The 22,845-nt window shown below is 36.5% G+C and overlaps 1 protein-coding gene across 7 annotated transcripts in view; it reads right to left on the bottom strand.

Moving 5' to 3' along the window:
* The window catches only part of FYB (FYN binding protein), a 181,550-nt gene that overhangs the window by 28,417 nt on the left and 130,288 nt on the right, over nt 1–22,845 (bottom strand). For all 7 annotated transcript variants that reach the window (XM_010853737.1, XM_010853739.1, XM_010853743.1 and 4 more), the window contains 7 exons: nt 20,089–20,245; nt 9,170–9,216; nt 6,809–6,828; nt 6,337–6,371; nt 5,225–5,345; nt 2,251–2,410; nt 1,607–1,751 (listed from right to left, as the gene is read on the bottom strand). In XM_010853737.1, the coding sequence (XP_010852039.1) occupies nt 1,607–1,751; nt 2,251–2,410; nt 5,225–5,345; nt 6,337–6,371; nt 6,809–6,828; nt 9,170–9,216; nt 20,089–20,245 (685 nt within the window). The remainder of the gene's footprint in view (nt 1–1,606; nt 1,752–2,250; nt 2,411–5,224; nt 5,346–6,336; nt 6,372–6,808; nt 6,829–9,169; nt 9,217–20,088; nt 20,246–22,845) is intronic.

Here is a 22,845-nt window from a genome sequence, read left to right as displayed (position 1 = left end):
TTTTTTTAAGATAAAAGAGAAACATAAGGTACAGTGAAATAGTTCAGTCGTGTCCAACTCTTTGCAACCCCGTGGACTACAGCGTGCTGGGCTCCTCCATTCATGGGATTTTCCAGGCAAGAACACTGGAGTGGGTTGCTGTTTCCTTCTCCAGGGGATCTCAGGCAGACTCTGCCATCTGAGCCACCAGGGAAGCCCAACATAAGGTATATATGCTGATAATATACATGGTAAGACACACTCATGTCCAGAAAATTCTGTAACTCTCAAAATACGGCCATTTGGAACTCTGACATCAAATTTGACATTTGCTAACTTCAAAGTAGGTCAAGGTGTTTCTTATTACTAAGGTCAATTTACAATCTGTAAACTCCAGTGCATACATGGCATGTTTTGATATGTATTACATAATTTATGATCATAATATGTTAAGACAGCATTGCTATCAGTCATTTTAGAATGATGAACTGCCAGAAAGCAATATAAGTTTAACTGATGCCATAAGCTCAAGACCATAAAGGGAAATTTAATTCTTTATATGTTTCATAACTATTAGTATTAATAAATATTAATATATTTCTATTTTGATATTTTTACATTTTTAGAATGCTTAATAATAAAAACATTTTTTTACTTTGAAATTTGAGTTATAAAGAATGCAGACACATTTTTTTCTCAAATGAAGATCTTGCATAGGTCATGTGGGGAGGTTTCCCTGTTTCACAAAGTGGGAATAGAAAAATGAGGATTCTTCACTGGGTTGGAGATTTTTCTTCTCCTTTTCCTTCAGTTTAAAGGGATTATGGCTCTACCAGGAAAGGGAGATATTGGAGGAAAGAAGGAATGAAAGGCGAGCAGAAAAGGAAGAAAAAGAAAGAACAAGGAAGATCAGAGCTAGGAGAAAGAGACAGAAGAGGAGGCACTATAAAGGGAGCTGGAGACTGAGAAGGAAGAGAAGGAAAGTATGAGACAGAAGTTTGCCCTCCCCTTTGATTCCCCTAGAAAGGATGTCTTGATCTGTCCCTCTGCCCCAGAAAGATGGTCCTGTAATTTTTCCAGGGAAGGTCACAAGGTCCAATGGAAAGTTGAACCCTTAGTTGATTGCTAGGGATCATAGTGGATTCAGCTTTTACATTTTTACTCTTAAAGAGCAAAGTTGTCATAAAAAAGCATTTCTATTTGTTATACTTTCAAATAACAATGACAAATATATTTAGACTCAGATTTCAGAGAAAAATATTTTATACTTTTAGAGCTAACTTTTATATCTCATGCTTCATATTTTACAAAGTCATACGTATTCTAGGCATATCCTTAAAGTCAAATCAGAATGAATGTTGCAAAACAGTATTTGGGATTGACAACACATCTGCCAGTGGCCCATTACATTTCAAGCAGTATTTAACACAAATAGCCAAAGAGTAAAATGAAAGACTATAGAGTTTCAAATGAGTTATCATCCATATTGAAGTGATTGTAAACGGTAATTTAATTTAGTGATAGAAAGTAGTAGGAAATTAGGAAAGTAAAATTCTAGCATCTTAAAACCCACAATCTCTGACAAAGAGATAGTTTGATTTGCTTTCCGATTTGTTTTTACATATACCTGCTAACATTTTCCTGCTCTGCAACGTCATCATACACTTCCTGGTCATCTTCCAAAAGTCTTGTTGAAAGAGCACTGAGACAGCCTTTTTTCCGTTTCAAGGAGTCATAGTCAATCTCTACAGCTGTTGTTTTAATATAGCCATCTACCAAAAGGGGAACAATTTATGTTCAGATGACTGTAGTTTAAATATCATAGAGTTGTAAACAAAATATTGATTGTACACTTTCTTTTTAAATTTTCCCTTTATTTCTTTGCTTGCAATTCTGACTTAAAGACTTGTTGACACATGCTTCACTGTGCTTTGTCCAAGTCTCATGATGTTGTGCTTTGGGGTAAGTCTAGAGTCTGTTTTCAAGGCTCTAAAGTGATTCAGAAGAAATATTTTTGCTTTTTAACATCAATGAAGAACCTAATAACTCTTTGCTCTTCCTTGGGATATTATATTTACATTTTTTCCCAACTAAAAATATTGCACAAATGAGGTGAAGATGGAGCTATGCTTGTCATTTAAAATCTTCCTATTTTTGTCTACTCTGTAACATACTCCCAACTTAATGCTTATGACTAGCTTTGGAAGAATTTTCACATTAAGATTGGCTCAAAAGAAAACACTTTGAAGTCTTAGAAAAATATGCACTCACATGACCCCCTGGCTGTTCTGCCCAGCCATTTTCCTTCAGGGTTGTCTGTGATACGAATTATTTCAATATTCTCTCCTTGCTTGAAGCTCAGTTCATTCTTTCCTCCTTTGACATCACAGCAAGCTTTTGCTTGATGGATGACTTGAATAGGGCCTGTTAGCTGCAAAGAGGGAAAAAAAAATCACAACCAGCTTCTTACTATTCAGGAAATCTTTAAGGAATGCAGTTTTGAAAGACTAGGTCCACTACTTGCTAACCTGTTTGTTACCAACATTTACAGGTTTGAACTAGAAGTTGAGGGTGAATGCTATTTCTGGTGAGGGTTCCTATAGGAGGGGTTAGGGGAAAATTGCAGAGGTCAGACAGAACCAGTAAAAATAGGTAAGCACGTGTCGGCGGCCAGGAGAGAATGGCAGTGATCTGTTGACCTCGGGAACTCTGGAAAATGGTTCGATGCACGATACTGGATGCTTGGGGCTAGTGCACTGGGACGACCCAGAGGGATGGTATGGGGAAGGAGGAGGGAGGAGGGTTCAGGATGGGGAACACATGTATACCTGTGGCGGATTCATTTTGATATTTGGCAAAACTAATACAATTATGTAAAATTTAAAAATAAAATAAAATTAAAAAAAAAAAAAGAAAAGAATTATCAGTCCAGAAAAAAAAAAAAAATGAAGAGGAAGTGACTGAAAATCAAACACCACTTATGTATGCAACATGCTGGGTGCTATGTGTTTTTATGGGGTATACTGGTGTTCTGCTTACTAGACAGAGGTTATTTCCCTCTCTGATTTGTGCAATTATTCTGATGGTTCTCTGCAGGCTTACAATAGCAAGAGAGAGAAGGGTTAGTAGTGGTGGTAGGTTGTACTTGTGAGAAAAACATATTCTTTCCTTTTTTTTTGACTTCATGGTACTTGCTACCTATAAACTTGGAGTAGACATTACCTGCTATAAACAAGATAACAGTTTAGAAATAGCGTTGTGAATAAAAAAAAATAGCAAACCAATATTATGTGATGTTTTTGTAATTAATATCCTGAAGAGTACAGTGGTTTCTTGACAACAGAGGAGTAATGTAGTTTAGAGCTCGTGAATCCTAAACTCTTAATTTCCTAATCTTTTGTCTTTTCAACAGAATTTCTTGAATCTTTTGATATGCAAATATGCATCATGATTTTTGAGGAGGCTCTACTTTATTTATTGAACTTGTGATGTGATGAATTGTGAGATACCATCATTAATTATATACTACCAAGAAAGTAAACTAGCTTGATTTAAACTTTGATGTGCCAACAATGTTACAATGCATCCTAATTTCAGAATTTTAAAATGTGAAATATTTTGTCATAGAATTAATGAAATGTGGAACTGTATAACAGTTCTCACATTTATTTATTTAATTTGAACATCTATTAACAATTTTGTGGAAGGAATATAGCGTGTGAAGTCCTAGTCTTGACAAATGTTTGAGTTCATGTTTGGTGGTGTGATTTCATATCATATCTTTTTCTTACTAACAAATATTATTTGAATAAATGAGTGAAACCATCCAAAACTGGCTTCTCCAAAAAAAAAAAAAAAAGCCCACAGGGAAAAGCTTCACATAATTCCTTCAAAACTATAAACAATCTCTTCATAAAAAGTATGTTATAAAGATTTTCATTTAAGAAATTAATTTTCCATGTTTTCCCTTCTTTGGTAGCCATACATTCTGTATGAGTAAAATATTTTAATAGTCATATTGCAATCTTACTTTTCTTATATATAGTAAGCAAAATTGAATGACAGCCTATAATAGACACCATGTATTATTTTATTTAATCCCATAAGAAACTTTCAAGAGAAATGTCATCTACTCACTTTAAAAATAAGAATCTGAGGTTCAGAGAAGTTTAGCAATATGTCCCCTGTTATATAACTCACAAATGCAACTGGAATTTGAATCCACATCTGTCCAACTGACTCTAAGTTTTACATTTTCCCTGCGCCCACTGTTGCATCTTTGTTTCACTATAGTCAATAGACTGGGAAATTATATATAAGCCAGACTTTTATAATTCAAACCATATATTAATGTTCTGGAGGAACTAAATATTTAAAGGAAACTTGATATGAATCCTTTTCAAAGTGAAGAATAGTTTTGTGACTAGATAATCACTCTAAATATAGCTGACATACCAGACCCATACCAGATGGGCCGTGTAGTCAAAGCCTAGCCAAGAAAGTATAGCCTACAAGTATAGTGGTAGTGGTGGTAGTCATAGGAGTCATCCAGTTAGAATGAAAGATCAGCGAAGACAGAGGTCAGTGAGGAAGAAGGAGAAACAGAAGGTATGAGAAGTCAGCATGTACATAGGCTTAAAGTAAAGGCACAGATGTGGGTCAGGTCTAGACAGCATCAGGCAGGGTAGCTCACGGAGTTTTATTGAGACAGGTCTGCTTAATCCAGAGACATTTCTGTCCCATGCACCATGATAATACATTCCACAGGGATATGTATGTGTGTAGTCCTGAGCCCATATTATGAGTAGGTTAATACTCATGTCCGACTCTTCGTGACCCCTCAGACTGTAGCCCATCAGGAGCCCATCAGGCTCCTCAGTCCATGAAATTTTCCAGGTACGATGAAACGCATAACGAGGAAGAGTCAGAATGGATTTGAGTAACTGAGTATTCATTCACCCAACGGACATAAAATTTCCTGAGCTCCCACCAGATTTTGTTTAGATTTTATCCAAATTATAAGCCACATATTTTATTTGGATTTTATTGTATTGCATTTTTAGTGCATGGATAATGGAGTGTAGTAGACAAAAAACATTACTGTTATGAAGGAAGTTACTCTTTAGAAAACAGTGATTAAGTAGTTGTCCAACCATGTAAGGTTTCAAAAAATGGTGCCCCTTTTGTGTGAAAGTTATAAAAAGAGACGTTACTCTTTTTCACCCGTCAGCAAGCAAGCTCTTACTTTAAATTTCTTCTTTATTTCTTGTTCTTTCTTTTCTCTCTCTTTCTGTTCTTTTTTCTCCAGCTCTAATCTCTTCTTTTCCTCCTTTTCTCTTTTCTTCTCTTTTTCTTTGGATGTGTCTCTGTGAATAAATATTTTGTTGTTTCAGAACCTGCAGGCATTTATGTGTTAGGGCTCACTATTTAGAGTGGTTCCTACCCCAAACAGAAGATAGTATGTGGAATAGAGCTGAAGGTACAAAGCTAAGTCTTGTCAAAATTCCTGGGTGTGTGAGACTGTTTTTAAAACCTGCAGGAGGCATTCAAAGGAGGATGCCTTCCAAAGGCCCTGCTACCTTTATAACCCCTGAGGGCAAGTGGAAGGCATTGTTATAAAGGATCTTTCGGCCTGTCAGCATGAATACAATTAAACCCACCCCCCCACCCCCCACTCTCTCTCTCAAGAGTACACTCACAGGTATAAGTTCACATACACGGATTCACTTTACTCATAGGTACAAATCTTCATTTAGAAACTTTACTCAGAATTAGCTGAATTCTGGGTAGGGAAGATTAACATATGTGAATCAACTAAAGATAAAATAAGAGAAGATGCTCATTTTTATTTTCACTCATTTGCTAAGAAATTTCTTAATCCTGGGCTACCCAGAAACCCATTTGGGAACTCTTTTTAACATTTTTCTTCTTAAGCAGGTTAAAACTTTGGCCTCTGGTGCTGTGTTAAATCGTCTCTCAGAGCTGAATTTTGAGGTAAAGTACTGCCTAGGTGAGCACATTGTAATATATACACAAATTCATTTGCCCAAAGACACACTGAGAGCAAGAAATACAGATTCCTGGCTCTGTAATTCCCTGCCTGTGGGCTGTCTAGTGGGTTGCAGGACTCTGACCTCTCACACAATGGCATTTTAACAGAGTCCTCTGTAAAATCCTTAGACAAGAAAGGAATCTTTAGTCCTTTGTATTGAAATAAACGTTATCATTATATGCCCGTCACTTGAACAGTTGAACTTTCCCCCTCCTAGTATTGAATATCCATTCATTCTCCCTCATATAAATTATTATATTCATCTTAGAAGAAAAATATCATGGTAAAAAAAATGTTGCTCATACATGTCTTCATATGTTTCTCCTTCACTCTCTTGTTCCTGTCAAGAAAAACATTAATAATGATTAATTGCAATTATTCAATAAGGGAACAAATATATACTACATTGCTCAAATACTCAGTAAAACAAACATAAATTTGTGTGTACATTTGGCATGTTTTTTTTTTTTTCTTTTTGGAGACAGACTGGGAAAGGAAGCACAGAAAGATTTCATTTTATATCCTGCTATGTAATTCAGATTTGTAGCCAGACTTCAGTTTCTGTTTAGTATAACAAAATTACTGAGTCAGTGAAATGACTGGTGTTTAATGTCTCAAGCATTTCAGGTGAAATAAGATTGCAAATGGAAAAATATTACCATTATTCTTAAGAGTTTTCATTTGTTGGTTTATGTCAGTAGAAAATAAATCACAGCAATTGTTACATATTCTAGTTACAGCAATATAATATGAGAAGAATAAAAAAGAGAAACTAACCTCATCTAGATTTCCAGTACCTGAAGTGTTTAAAAAAAAGGGATAGTAATTAAGAAGTGCTTTAATAGAGGATTGTTAGATGTAACATAATACTCAAAACAGTTCATAATGTGAACAGAATCTATACTAAAGGTTTAGAAGTACAGAATAGAATATGTGGTTAAGATCCTTACTATGGCTTTTCCAAACCTTGTAATTTATTATAAAATCATTTCATTAGCTTTCATAAAATAATGCAAAAGTGAAAAAAACTGAAGACACTCTTTTCTCTTTATGAATGGACGCTGAAAGCATCCACATTTGGTTTTGTGGGCTTGTGTGGAACACAGGCTTTACCAGAAAGTCAAAGTTCACACTTTTTGACTCATTTGTTCCCAAGGATTTGCTTTCATGTATCAAACAAATCAAGTTAATTAGATTTTTTAAAAAGATATTTTACTGCTCAAGTGTTTAATAATATCAACAAATTTTCAGGTATTAAGACATCATCTAAAACAATAACAATAAAAACCATGCGGAACTGATACATGAATGAATAGACCAGTAGAATAGAACGGAGAGCTCAGAGACAGATAAAATTTACATACACACAAATAGGAACACACATTTGTTGTTGTTTAGTTTCTAAGTCTTGTCTGACTCTTGCACCCCCCAGGGACTGTAGCCTGTCTGTGAGATTTCCCAGGCAAGGATACTGGAGTGGGTTGCCATTTCCTTCTCCAGGGGATCTTCCTGACCCAGAGGTCAAACCCAGGAACATTATGTACACACAAACACACCTATGTATGAAAAGACACAAACACACCAACAGAGTTAATATAGTAAATGTGGTATTATAAATTAATGAGAAAAAGGTGAATTTCAGAGTATCATAATGGGAAAACTGACTTTGTACATGAGAAAAAAACTCTAGGTTTCTAGTAATTCCTCAAAAGTGGACTGCAAACAATCAAAGACCTAACTATAAAGGATAAAGTTCATAGAAGAAAATAGAAGATAATAGTTTTATTTCCTAGGGTTAGGAATTCTTAAATAAAACTTTAAAAGTACAAATTACAAAGTAAGTATTAATAAATTTGATTATATCAAAACATATTTATGTTCAATGAAGGACAGTATGGACTAAGTTAATAGACAATGGACAGAATGAGAGAAGATATTTGCAATCCCTACAACTGCTGCTGCTGCTGCTAAGTTGCTTCAGTCGTCTCCGACTCTGTGCGACCCCATAGACGGCAGCCCATCAGGCTCCCTGTCCCTGGGATTCTCCAGGCAAGAACACTGGAGTGGGTTGCCATTTCCTTCTCCAATGCATGAAAGTGAAAAGTGAAAGTGAAGTCGCTCAGTCGTGTCCAACTCTTAGTGACCCCATGGACTGCAGCCTACCAGGCTCCTCCGTCCATGGGATTTTCCAGGCAAGAGTACTGGAGTGGGGTGCCATTGCCTTCTCCACCCTACAACTGACATGTTATTACTATCTGGAACACAAAGGAACTCTTGCAAGTCATCCAGAAAAGGATACCAACCCCAAGAAAAAAATGGTCAAGGAATTGAAAGTAGCAACTTACAGAAGAGAAAACCACAAAGGCTAATAAACAAATCAAGGTTTTGAACTCAATAGTAAGCTGAGATATGAAATTGAAACAAGACATTTTATACACAGAAGATTGGAAACAACTGGAAACAACAGCTGCCTCTGCACTGGTGAAAGGCAAGCATTTTGGAATCTTCATGCCCTGGGATGGGACTACACACAGATGCCTTTCTTCTGGAAAGTACTCCAGTACTACTCAGTCAAAATGAATATGCCATAGCTTACAAGCAGTCACTCTACTCCTTGATACACATCTTAAAGGAAGGCTCTCAGAGGTTCACATGGGGATATGGACAAGAAGGTACATTGAACTATTAATATCATTTTCAGTAATAGTGAGTTGGAGGTGAAATATGCATAGGATGCATACCATGGAGAGCTGTGCAGTAGTTAACAGAAATAAATTAAATATACTTATATTCACGATAAGCCTCACAAAACACATTAGTCTGAGTGTAAAAAAACGACCAGAATGAGCTATAATATACTGTTTATGCAAATTGAAATATATACATATACACATACAACCATATACAAAGAATGTGTACAAAATTACATATACACACTAAGTGCATTAAAATATTTTACTCTGGTAAGAGAAGGCAGGAAAGAGAGTGGGTCGTGAAGAGAAAAGGGAATAAATAAGTAAAACAAGAGGACTTGCATGCACTAATGATGATAATGACTCACTAATGACCCTATGAGAATAATTAACTCTAACTTTCATATCTGAGGGAACAAAAAATAAAACATCATTTGCCTCTTACCATCAGAGTGCATGACACTATCTTGATTTTCTTCATTTACAGGGCCTCTGAAAACAAGAGAGAGGAAAAAGTGAAAATGGGATACGTAGATGCTCCTATTACAATGAAAAAGAAAAAAAAAAAAGAAAAGGATTATTTAAAAATAACTCTTGGGCTTCCCTAGTGGTCCAGTGGTTGGGAATCTGGCAGGGGACACATGTTTGGTCTGGGAAGATCCCACATGTTGCGGGCAACTAAGCCTGTGTGCCACAACTGCTGAAGCCATGCTCCACAACAAGAGAAACCCCCACCGAGAGAAGCCCATGCACTCCTCTGGAGAGCAGCCTCCACTCGCCACAGCCAGAGAAAGGCTGCGAGCAGCGTCAAAGACCCAGTGCAGCCAGTAATAATAAGAAAATTTTAAAATAAGATAAAAATAACTCTTTTCTCTTTCATATCTACTTTGATTTAAAACTTCAGAAGTCAGTAGAACAGGTTTTAGCTTTGTACTGACGCTGCTACTGCTACCAAAAAAGTGGAGAATTGGGGAACTTGTGTCCAGCACTGTCCATTCAAAGTGAGCACCTACAATTAATCCATAGTTTCAGGGCAGTAATATGTTTTTCCGTTAAAAATGACAGTATATCAATAAGTCAATTCTGAGTTCTGAAGGCAGATAATTGGCTGTACGGTATAGATTTCAAAGGCCATTAGTTTCAATCCTGGCTCCTCCCCCCTTTCTAGGTATTCTCTACCTGACTTTGCTTCCATCAGTTGTGGCTTGGACTCCAAGGTGCTTCATTTCAAACCACTTCACTCCAACTACTCATAACAGTTATCAATACCTGGGCCCCACGAATCCCTAATGATTTATGGAACCATCTATATTTTCTATTTCTATTCTTGGGTTGATCAGCATAACTGGGGAAAATTGCCATCTTACTGATTTGGGAGATTACAAATAATTGACATTCAGTCTCAGCTGCACTCCCAACACTATCCTATAATCTCATTACACATTTTTCCTAGTTGATCTTCTCTTCACTTCTTCCCTTAAATCTCCTATTTCTCTCCTTTCCTTTATCATTAGATGATTTTGTTTCTTATTTCACTATTTAGCTGTTATTGGGAGTGAACTCTCTTAAGAAAATACATTCCTTTTACTTCCAAGCTTATCTACAATTACACCCATCCTTACATCTCCTGACCAAAGTTCTTTCCATCTGTGTTCTGAATGCTATCTGAATGATCAGTTATTTCACTCCTTTTATTCCTTTTCTTCTGTGTGTCATCATATCATTTATTTACTATTATTGTTTTTCTTCCACTCCCATCCCTAAATGTCTCACTATAGTAAGTCCTCTACAAACAAATCTTCAAGTTGCAAGCTTTCAAAGATGCAAATGTGTGTATGTGTTTGCATATCCAACTACGTCAGGAGTAAGTGAAATTGCAGCTTGCCCTCCGTCTCCTATTGCTGATGATCCTTCAGCTCTGCTATCTCCCACCTCTTCTCCCTCCCCCAATTAGTATCTCTTCTTGCCTGTTCACTCAATATCAGCCCCTGTATGCCAGCTATTATAATGTTCTAGTGTATTTTGAAGATACTGTACCGTAAGAGTAAAAATATTTTCTTTACTTTTTTTGGGTTTGTTTGTTTTTTATGTATTATTTGAAAAATATTATAAACCTATTACAGTACAGTACTATATAGCCCATTGTGTTAGTTGGGTACCAAGGCTTGTAGTTACAGCCTAAGCAGTACTTACAACCTAGGTTAGAACAAATGAACTTATGAGCTTCCTCTCGGAATGGACCTTGTTCATATGTAAGGGACTTATTGTATTGTTTCCTCCCTCAGCCCAAGTTACTCTCATTCATAATTTCTCTTCGCCTTTCTAAATTCTACGTATCACCACAAGAACATCTTCCTCTTCCCAGTCCAAGTAGGAAAAACTGTCCGTACTCACTTTACTGGCTCTCCTCCGCTTTGTCTCATCATTGACTGCAATCTAAGTTCCTTCGCTAATCCTTCACTGAAACTACTCTTAAAAGGCTTAATTACTGAATCCACTAAACACGTCTCAGCCTGCACCTTCCTGTTGCTTTGTGGCCCTTAACACCATATCGGCTATTTTGCCTTCCTGGAGCTTCTTTTGGTTCCATGAGAAATCTCTTAAAGCTCGTGTCTTGTCTCTCTGGTCTCAATCCCACAATTTTCTTTGTGGATTAGTTTCCTCTGACTTCTCTTTTAAGTGATGGCGTTCTTCTGTGTCCTTGTCTTGGTTTCTGCATTTTTTCCCTTCTACCTTTGCCCCAGATGGTCTTACATTCTCACATGCTTCCTCACCTTCACAAAGTATCTTAATGTTGGTGACTTCACACTGAAATCTCAAGCCCATAGAGAATCTCATATTCTTTGTTTCAGACACATCTATCTATCTATCATCTGCCTATCTATATATTCATCTTTCTGTGTTTGTATGTCCCACTGATGGCTCTATATTAACATCCCTGAAGTTGAGGTTTTCCTTTCTCATTTCAGCCTAAATCTGTTTTTCCTACTCAGTTTCTTACCTTGGTGTATTGCACCACAAATTCACTTCACCACCCAAGCCTCACTCAAAAAGTGAGAGCCGTTATTTCTCACCCTTTTACAGTGCTATGTGAAATTAATCAAGTTCTGTCAGTTCTACATATTTAATGTCTCCTATAATACACTTCCCCTTCCGTCTCTCTCCCCTGTCCTGCTAGACACAAGAGCAGGATTCTACCATCACTAGTGTGGACCCCTGCAGTGGCCTTCTGGATGGTCTCCTAGTAATGAGAATTGTGCTTCATCTTTTCTACCCTTAAAGTCCCTTCTTTATGCAGCTGCCAAAGTGATCTTTCTTATGTGAAATTAATAGCATTTGAAGAATGTGAACAGGAAGAGCCTTGCTATCACTAAGGCCATAAAAAGGGTTTAGTGGATATCCTTGTGACTCTGGAAGAAATACCTTAGATACATATGTGTAGTCATAAACTTGTATCTAATAAATTCACTTAAAAAATTGAACATTTAAAAATTAACATATATGCATAGCTTACTATCTAGGTAAGTATGAACGTCCAGTGAGATTGATCATGACATGACGCTTGTTTTTCTTACTTGGCCTTTTTAGATCTTAGAAGATTCAGAATTAAATACAGAAAGGATGAAGTAATTCAAACCCGTGATACAAAAATCTGTGAAGTAAATTTTCTAATCATTGGGACAATAATGTATGTTCAATATTTTAAGTGTTTGTTATGTTTAAGAAATTTGTTACATTAGATATTTGTGAGTTAGGCTTATTATTTTAGTGGAAAAGTAAGGACTCTTAAGTGTTGAATGTCTATGATTGCTGGCCTCACAAAACAGAATCAGCTAAAACTATGAGCTCCTGATAAAGAAAATCCACCATCACCTAGGAAGGAGTCCCACATCTTACCTAAACAAAGAAAGAAACACATTTAGAAAATAGAACGAAATTTGATCAAGCGCTTGTCTATATCCAACAGCCAGTTCACAGAGGAATGGGGAACACACAAGCTTACTATAAGGAAGCGATCAGCACAGTGTAGACTGTGGGCAACTATAATGCCCACCAACAACTTGATGTATTCAACAAATGAACTACAATAAGTAAAACGAAAGTAATACAAGAGGAACCTATAGCTTGAAAGAGAATTGCAAGACATATAAGCCACAGACTTTGCTTGGATTCTTACTCAAACAAACAAAAAAACCCACACAGGATTTAAGAGACAACTGAATAGTGGCTTGATGTTTTCTATTAATAGAAAGGGTCTATTTTTAGGAATACCTACTCAAATATTTATGAATGTAATTATATGATGTTTGATATTAATTTCAAAATAATACGAGACGAGGGAAGTGGGTAGTGTATAGATAAAACAAGATTGGTAGTGAGCTTATAATTGTTGAAGTTGGGGAGGGGTATATGGGTACTCATTATATTATTCTCCTTGCCTCTTATATGCTTAACATTTTAAAAAATAAATATGTTTCTTTAAAAGTATCTGAAAAATCCAATTGTAAATGCAATTGGATTATTTAAAGGACCTGGATATGATTTAATAGATTTATGAATTGTTTACAAATTCTTGAGAGGGTTTTGCTGAGTAAAGTTATGAAATTTGTTCAGTCAGGCATCAGAAATGCTTAAAAATAAAATTCAGTATGTAAATTCATACATGCAATGTCAAACATGTAAACGAGTTTAATTACTTAAGTTTATTATGAGCATAAGTATTGATATGAAAGAATTTAGTCTGAGTTGTCCAATCATTGATCAAAGATCCCCCTGAAAATAATCATTTTCATTGAAATAAAAATTACTGGGTGTATAAATAGCATAGCAAATTATGTGAATTTAAGTACTTAAAATAAATTAGGCCTTTGCACTATTAACTTTAGTAAATTGAGTATTAATTAAAAGCATAAGATGTAAAGCACCTCAGACATCAAAATACATTGACATTCTATAGAATGAAGTCTGTTGTCCTTTTCATAGTGTGCAGTTCCTTAAGATCAGCCCTGCTCTTTTACAGTTTTATTTTTCATATTTCCTCTTCTTACATCATCTTCTTTTCAGATATTAACACTGAATTCATGTATTCTGTGAAGACTGGTTTCTTGTTCCTCCATGCCTAGCCCATACTATTGGCGTTCTCTGGAGCTCTGGAGTAATCCTCCCTTCTCATCATCCCCTGTGGAGGCCCTCCTTAATCTTTAAGATTCTCCTTAAACGCTCCCTCCTCTGTGAAGTTATCTCAACTCTCCCAAGCTCATGCAGTTGCTACTTCCATATGTCACACATTGCTCACTACAGAGACTATTCTGGATTACTATACTTATACAGCAATTACTTGCAGGTCTCTATTCCTTCACTTCATTTCACTTCATTCCTACTATGAGACCATCAACCCTTGGTGTGATGAGATTATGTCTTTGTTGGTTAATTATTATGACTGTCATTTTCAGGAAACTGTTAGAATAATTCTTGTCAGGTATAGGACTTTTGACTAAATTAATGCTGTCTTAGTAACACTAAGAAACTAGCATTTATTACTAAAGCAAACTGTTTATTATTTTTGAAAATAATATTAAGTTAAAAAGACTACTGGACTTGCAGTTAACTTCCTGAAACACACGGAAGAGTAACAAATATTTGCAAAATGAAGATCTGTGTAGCATGCTCATACATATCTACTTACACTTATGCAAACCATTTATTACTTGTAGATAATGTTTGCATGCGTGCATATATTCAGGGACCCAACATTATAGCATCTAAATTTTAGTTTTATATAGGTCTGAATTCAACACAAATAGAACAGCAAAATATTCTAAGTATGAAATAATGTTAAGAATAGGAATAACAGTGAAGAATAAAAGGAAGAAAGATGAGGGGGAGGAGGAGGTGAGTGTCATGGATAGACCCAGATCAAACTGTAAGGAAAAAAAAAAAGTGTCACAGGCATTGAGAAAAGCCAAACAGAGAGAAACAGACAATCAATGAAACGAGTCACAACCCAAGTCCTAGAAAATGAAGCAGAGGGGGTGGGTGAAAAAGAAAAGGAGGCTTATCATTTGTTACAGTAAGGACATCTATTCAAGAAGGTCTTTCACTATAGTTCTTTGTTTTTCTACTTTAGCCTACAGAATTAAAAAAGAAAAGCAAAATTAATTTAATGTTATGACTGTCATGCTCAGAAAGCTATTAGAGCTCTATATCCTGACTTTTAAAGATGGGAAGCTATTGACCTTTATACCTTATTTGCCATTCATGACCTTTATTCTGTGACTTTAGCATTTGTCAGTTTGATTCTTAAAGACAGAGGAAATCTAAGTGACACTTTGTCCCATGCCTGCCCTCACTGAAAATGAAATCCAGTGAATTTTTCTCTGGAACATGTCTTCCTGTATTTAACGCATGAGAAATTATACAATTATGATGACTTGTTTAAGCCAATGGACTTAGGTAAGTCTGTCTGGGAGTGCATGACTGTTACGGCAAGTCTCAAATTCCAGAAAATGTTAAATATTTCTAACTAGTAAAAAAAGGTTACAGTGGTGAATTCTTACATTTCCTCTAATTTTAGAGCCAGAAAAATCTTACACTAAGAATGATCCCAAAGTAAGATCTGGTTAAACTTTCCTTTTTCAACCATAGTAATTTCCATTAGTTATTATTTCTTATTACTTCACTTTTCCTGTCTCATTACTATTAATAACCATGTAATTTGCTTTGTATACTAAAATATTTAACTATTGGTTCTATATTCATATGAATAATCAGTTACATTGTTAAAATTATAATTAATATTTTAAAGTGGCACCAAGAAATATGTTACCCTAAAGAAGTTGATTTGAACACTGAAAATGATAAACGAGCTCTTCTGACCCATTTCAGTTCCTCTACAAACATCTGAATAAAATAGAAAATGGAGCTAGCTGCTTTCTGACCACTAGGTGGGGAAACAATACAATTTAAAATGCAGTATAACTTTGGCTTCAACTACTTTCTTTTAAAATATGTTTATTATTTTAAATTCTCACCTGCCTCCAATTCTTTACATTCTTAAGGAAAATTCTGACCTGAACAATATAATTACACGTGACTTCTGGGAAGTAGGCAGGTAATAATGGCATGTATTCTGAAATTCTTTCTTTGATCCACGTTAGAAGTTTTTGTCCTTGCCTTAAGCAACACAGACTCTACACCCTGGGGGATATGTGAACCTTATCAGTCATTTATGCCTCTTGGGAGCCAGTCCCTCACCTGAGCACAGGTTCTTTTTCTAATCCTTGGTTCTAGGAATGCACTTCCTCTGTGATCCTAACAGTGTCTGACTTGAAGCATGGAGTATACTTCCACGACAAGCATATATTTATAACTCAGAACTCCCTTTCAGCTCTTCACTTCTTACACCTAATTGCCTCCTCAACATCTCTGCCTGCATGCACACCACAAGCTTTGCACAGCTGTGCTGTCCTGATTTTCCCCACTCCCAAACTTACTCACCTTCAGCCAATCTCATTCAGTTATGGACACATCATTCCTGGAGTTACTCAGGCTCAGAACCTTGGAGTCACCCTGGATCCTCTTTTCCTCTCATACCCTAAGTCCAAATTCTGTGGTCTCTACCTTCAAAGTACATCCAGAATCTGGACCCCTGTCATCATCTCCACTGCACCATCCTGGTTAGAATATCTTGCCTGCATTTCGGTAGGATCTGCCTAACTGGTTTTCCTTCTTCAACATTTGCTACTACCTCTTTACAGACAGCAATTAAGGCAATACTCACAAAACGTGAGCCTGAAAATATCACTGCTCCACTCAAGCTCTTCAGCATTTCCCATGTCACTTAGGATAAGAGCCATCATCTCTATCACGACCTGCAGGGTCTGCATGAGTCTGTCTCTACACTTTCCATCTACTCCAGCCTCAGTTACCTCTTTCCGAGTCCCTAGACACTCGAGGACTTTGTCCTGTCTGTCCTCTCTGACTAGACTAGAATGGTCTTCCTCCAGATATCTGCATGCTTTAACGCCTTTACTGCCTTGAGTCTTTTCTCAAGTATAACTTCCTATAAGGCGAGCAACCCTCATCTCTCCTTTTAAAGTTGCAACACACTGTCCCCAGCCATCACACTACACCACCTAACCTGCTCTACTTTATCCCACATCACTTGATATTTGCTAACATTCTATATCCTTTACTAGTTTCTTATTTTTTCCCTTATGACTCTTGCCCCCTGCTTTATGTGAGCAGGGATCTTTATTTTGTTCACTGATATTTCCTGAACTTCTATTACAAAGGCACAAAGTGGTGCCTCACAAAATAATTACTAGAAGGGCGGTGGTGCAAAGAAAAAGCACAGAGACACCCATCTTTCACAATTTTACTTAAAGATCATTCTATAAATTTCCCTCTCGCATGAAATATAAATTTGTGTGTCTGACTATCAAGACCCATTTTACTTTCATTTCCTCTTTGTGTCTTTTCTAGCTTCCCCTACTTGCAGGAAAGTTTCCAACCTAGATATTTCTTCATTTTGGATTTTACTTGGGCTCTCTGATGGAAGCCTGAAAGTCTTACACCATATACCACATTTTTACTTTTGAAAAAATAATCATCTGACAGATATTCCTTAGCTTTCATCTTCATCTGACATTTAACTTTTAGATGTGACAGTTCCAGCATATCTAGGCAATGTAACATCTAAATTCTTGTTTCTCAGCATCTTTTTTTTTTCTGATAGTATACATTTTGAGGAGTTGGTAACTCTTAAATGAATCAGATTTTTGAACTAGGAGTCCTTAATAAAATGGAAATAAGGATGAAGTTAAATTTATTACAACTGATGGATTTTGCTAATTTCTGATGTAAGCAATGTTACAGGCAAACGTTTGAACCTGGTTGGTTGGTGGACTCTTTTCGACTTTGTAAGAATTTCCTAAATATGTGGGAAACTGACCAACATCGGTAGGATGCAGTAGTCCAGGCTACTGGTCTCTTTGAAATTTGTTCTTCCTTCTACAACTTTGTATTCCTCACCTTATCACAGTGGATTCTAGGGGGCAGGTTTACAGAAAAGAGTTAACGTAGCAGGCCTGAAGCTGCTATTTTAAAAAGAATCTTCTACCAAGATAGTCTGTTGGCTTATATCTGGGAACTCAGCTTCTAAAGCATTCCTTGCACTGATAGGAAAAGTTGCCTAATGATAAGAGCGCTTTGCTGTGTCTAGACTGTATAAACAACACGACTTATGGTGAACACCTGCTTTACTTCTAGAGGTCTGGTATTTTGGTAGTTGCTAGGCAGAAGGTGCCTAGGTGGCAGCTTTCAATGGAAAGATGACTGTAATAGGCTTCCCTGGGAAGCAATACCACACATGCATTGCATTTTTGTAGCTAGAGAAAGGAGCAGTTTTACTCTGTCCACTGCCAAGTTTAGAAGAAGAGTATGACTAGGATAAACCTCAACCACAAGTACTCCTGTGTGCTGGGTCCTGAGTGTCCTTGCGGTTGATCCCAAACCTAGGACTGGTCCCGGGGATGCTCAAACAATAGCAATAGTGATAAACCCTCCTGCATGATTTCTTCAGTCAAAGAATCACCAGTCTTTTTGCCTTATCAATTATCAAGAATTCATACTCAAGGTACTTGCTGAAATTTCTCACTAGAATTACACAGGATCCAGAAGCCTAATTAAAGCCAGCTGTTGGGATAGAGTCATATAATAAGCCTCAAAAGTACTGAGATCAAAATCTAATGGGTTAGATTCCTCAGAGTAGGATAAAGACACAGGATTTAATACATGTGAAAAGAAAGCAATTTATACAGAAATCAAGTTTATATAAGAGCACATATTAGTTATTTTAATTAAGTTAATATTTATTTGACACTCATATGTTAGTAGGCAAATGGCTCATATTCTGCTTTGGTAGCTGGTTGTCATAAACTAGGATTCATAAACTCGAATGTCTGGAAGGGCATGTGGTTAACATAAATGTAAAATGCAGGCTGTATGTAAAATAGTAAACTGCTCTAACATCTTGTATTCAGTTGGAGTTCTCTTTTTAACCAACAGCACCCCCTCACTCCCCATCAAAGCCTAATAAAGTGAAATGTAGCACTAACTACCCATGACAAGTGTGTTTTCTTTTTTTTTTTTGACAAGTGTGTTTTCAACTCCTGTTCTAAATTGTAATTATCAGCATTGAAGGAAAGCTGTCAATCAGACATGGTATTAACTGAGTCTATCATAAGGCTTATGGTTATTAAGTACTTTAGAATGTAATGAACATCAATCTGGTAGGGGATTGGAGTGAAGGAAAAACAACTGGAGCTAAATATTTTTGGCATATTTGTGGTAAAGGATAATCATGCAAAACAATTTTTTAGAAGAAGAAATAGAAGATCTACTCTGACTTGCCAACAGAATCTATGCTTGCCATTGTCTATTTCTCTTTGAAACAATATTTCATTCTATCCCAGTCTTCTGCTTTTTTTTTCTCAACCAGCTCTTCTGGTAAATCACAGATAAAGAGCCTGTGCATAACAACATATACAGTTCTGATATGTCTAAAAAGTACCATCTAAGAAAAGTGAAAGTGGGCTTGAATAAGTTTCCTATTTTTTAAATACACAGTCAGAAATCTGATTACTCAGAGAAAACCTCCATTTTTTTACTTATAGGAGGTTACTTAGCAGAGTGGTTAAACTTTTAAGTATACAGTGGACTCAGACTGCTATTGACAGTCTGCTATTGAGAGTTACTTAACCTCTGTAAAGTTCCATTTACTCATCTGTGAAATGATGAAAACACTATCCACTCAATAAAGTCATAAGGATTATATATGTAAAGTGCCTAGCATGTTACAGGCCGCCAACAAAATATTATGGTGGTATTGGTAGTAATGATGGTGGTGATGAAAATGATGGTGGTGATGAAAATGATGGTGGTGATGAAAACGACGGTGGTGATGAAAATGACGGTGGTGATGAAAACGATGGTGGCAGTGATGCTAATGGTAGTGGTGGCGGAAATGATGATGAAGGTTAAGGAGATGGTGGTTGTGTGGACCTGAAGAATGCTTCAGAACTTCTAAAAAGGCTCTAGAAATTTTCCTCAAATGAACTCTTAAGGGGAAAACCATTGCCAAAGCAGATAAATAAGAATTGCTAAAGGATATGGAGGTGTGAGAGCAGCTTGCTAAGCCATCTCTTCTCCCTGCTAACTGACCACTTTTGTGGCTCCACCAGAGTCACACGGAACCCTCAGCACTCAGCCAAGCACATTTGAAAATTCCTGACAAGAGATTGACAAAGAAATGGCAAAGAAGAAAAAAAAAAAAAAGAAATGGCGAAATAATCTTTTGCTTACTTGAGGTCTAAGGGAGGTTTAATGTTTCTGGGAGGTAGACTTGGGGCTGGCAACTGTGTTGGGTGAGATGCTGGCAATGGTGGCTGGCTGGCTGGATGGGATGGTGGCGGTGGCGGTAGAGCAGTTGTTGAGAAAGTCATTGGTCCTTTGTTGGTACCTAAGAAGCAAAACAAAAAATACTGTGAATCAAGACAAATCTTCATCATGCAAGAACTGGCCATTCCAAGTATGCAGAAATGAGGATTTTAAACATAATAATGAAGGAAATGCATTGTAGGTTGAATGAATGCTTTAAAGAATTTAATACTCTCAGTATCACGGGACATAGATTTTTAAATGTTCCATTTCTCCCCACCCCCCACCACCCAGTTTACTGATGTATAATTGACAAATAAAATTTTAAGATATTTAAACTGTATAATGTGATGATTTGATACACATATATATTGTGAAAGGTTTCTCCCCACCAAGTTAATTAATATATCTATCACTTCACGTATTTATCTTTTTGGGAAGGGTGGCGAAAATACTTAAGTTGTACTCTTTTAACAAATTTCAATTATACAGTATAGTGTTATCAACTGTAGTCACCATGTTCTGCTTTATATCCTCATACTTTATACATCTTATAAATGAAAGTTTCTACCCTTTGACCAACCACCTCTCCCTTTTCCCCTCAACTCAGCCCCTGGCAACCACTTTTCTACTGCTTATATTTTATACAAAAAGTTTCCTAATTCCTTTTAGATATTTCTGCCTCTCTTATGGTAATTATTAGAAATACTACCCTCTCAGGAGCCTGGCTACAGTCCATGGGGTCACAAAGAGTTGGACACGACTAAGCAACTTCACTTCACTTCACTCTCTCCTCACTCTCATAGTCCTCTTGGAGTTTTAAAAATTGTCCAGTCCCTACACCCCTGACTTGTGACGTTCCTTGACAGGAGAAAATCTCACAGGCTTAGCTCATGTTTTCTTTGGCCAGCCATTTTTTGGGGGGTTGAGGTAGGGATAATTAGCTCCCTTATAAATCTGATAAATGAAAATTTCTGATTACATTTATCTGTTAGAAATATTTTTCTCTCTTTGTCTTAAAGTTTTTTGATATTTAAGGCTAACTACTTTTTCTTGTATTTGATTAGTAAATTTTTTCATGGATAATTTGTCACTAGATAAATTGGATAATTTAATGATAAATTAATTTATCATTGGATAATTTAAGAAGGCCTTCCCTACCCTGAGAACACATAATTATTAACCTTATATTTTCTCCTGTTTCTCATTGGATTCATGTTTTTACATTTAACTTTTAAAAATTATTAGTGATTTATTTTGGAATTAGATGTGAGATCAGGATCTATTTTTAATGGGTTTATTGTTGTTCTTATTTACCAATGTCCCAGGACCATTTGTCTAATAAGGTATTATTACTCACCTCTTCTTTCATAAAACAAATATTAAAAATCCTAGTGAATGAGACAGATGAAAATGCAGCTTGTTATTTTAAGTTATAAATAATATGGTTTGATAGAATCGTAAGTGACTTGAAAGCTTTACACAAAAAGAATAAGCTACTTCGAATGGATATTAATAAACCATTGGTGGTTTAGTCACCAAGTCGAGTCCGATTCTTGCAACCCCATGGACTGTAGCCCACCAGACTCCTCTGCCAATGGGATTTCCCAGGAAAGAATACTGTAGTGCATAGCCATTTCCTTCTCCAGGGTATCTTCCTGACTCAGGGACCGAACTTGGGTCTCTTGCACTGCAAGCAGATTCTTTACTGATTGAGCTACCATGGAAGCCCTAATAAACCATTACCCAAAGAGAAGAAAAATTATTTATTAGCCATTTGTGACATCTTTTCACGGAAAATGTTTTGACAAGTGGGAGACTCCACCACATGAGAGTGATCTAAGGCCTGAAGGTGAGAAATTATAGACATGGTTTGGGGAATGCTGAACTGGGTAGACTAGAACCCAACCTACCCTGAACTCCATGTGCTATGGATTTATCTTTACACAGGATTAGGAGGCTTTCTGATGGGGCCGCTGGGGCGGCCCCCTGCTCTTCTTGCCGGGCATCTACTCCTCCTTCCCAGGTTATAATAACTTGAGCTGTCCAAAAAGCGGTGTGATTGCCTGGACTTGTAACTCCAAGGGGTGCTCAGGGAACTATGACAGCCATCTCACCACCACCACCAGAGGGCGTGCCTGAGGGCACAGTCAAACCAGAGGAAAGGAGAGCTGGGAGATGGAGAATTGGATGGGTTGTTTTTCCAAATTACTTTTGGAAAACTGTTAGAGATAATCTGACAGGCTAAATGAGACACTAAACTATAAGTGTCTTGTTCTTCATTAAGCTTGAGGGAACACACACTAAAGTATTCCTATGTTACACTAGTATTTAGCAATGGGATATTTTGCTTTGCAAAATCTATGGTCACTTTCAAATACTACAAGGAATATATTTGCATGCATACAAAATAATACTAAGGAAAAGCATCTTAGTTTTTCAGGGAGGCAAAAAACAGGTAGACTTGCCTTACTATAATATGATTGGTTCTACAATCTTAATGTAAACTTCAAAAATTGTGCCAAAATATAATTAATAATATCAGAATTCTCAAAAGCAAAAATCTAGTCTGATGTGATTGAAGAAAAGAATGGATATTCAGTTATAATAAAGCAAATAAAGAAGAAACAGAAACAATAAATCTATAGGAAATTTCTGAGATTAATTATAACATAATAAATC

Source organism: Bison bison, unplaced genomic scaffold (assembly GCF_000754665.1).
Source record: "Bison bison bison isolate TAMUID 2011002044 unplaced genomic scaffold, Bison_UMD1.0 scf7180017864331, whole genome shotgun sequence".
Lineage (NCBI taxonomy): Eukaryota > Metazoa > Chordata > Mammalia > Artiodactyla > Bovidae > Bison > Bison bison.
This window is presented reverse-complemented; position numbering and strand designations above follow the sequence as displayed.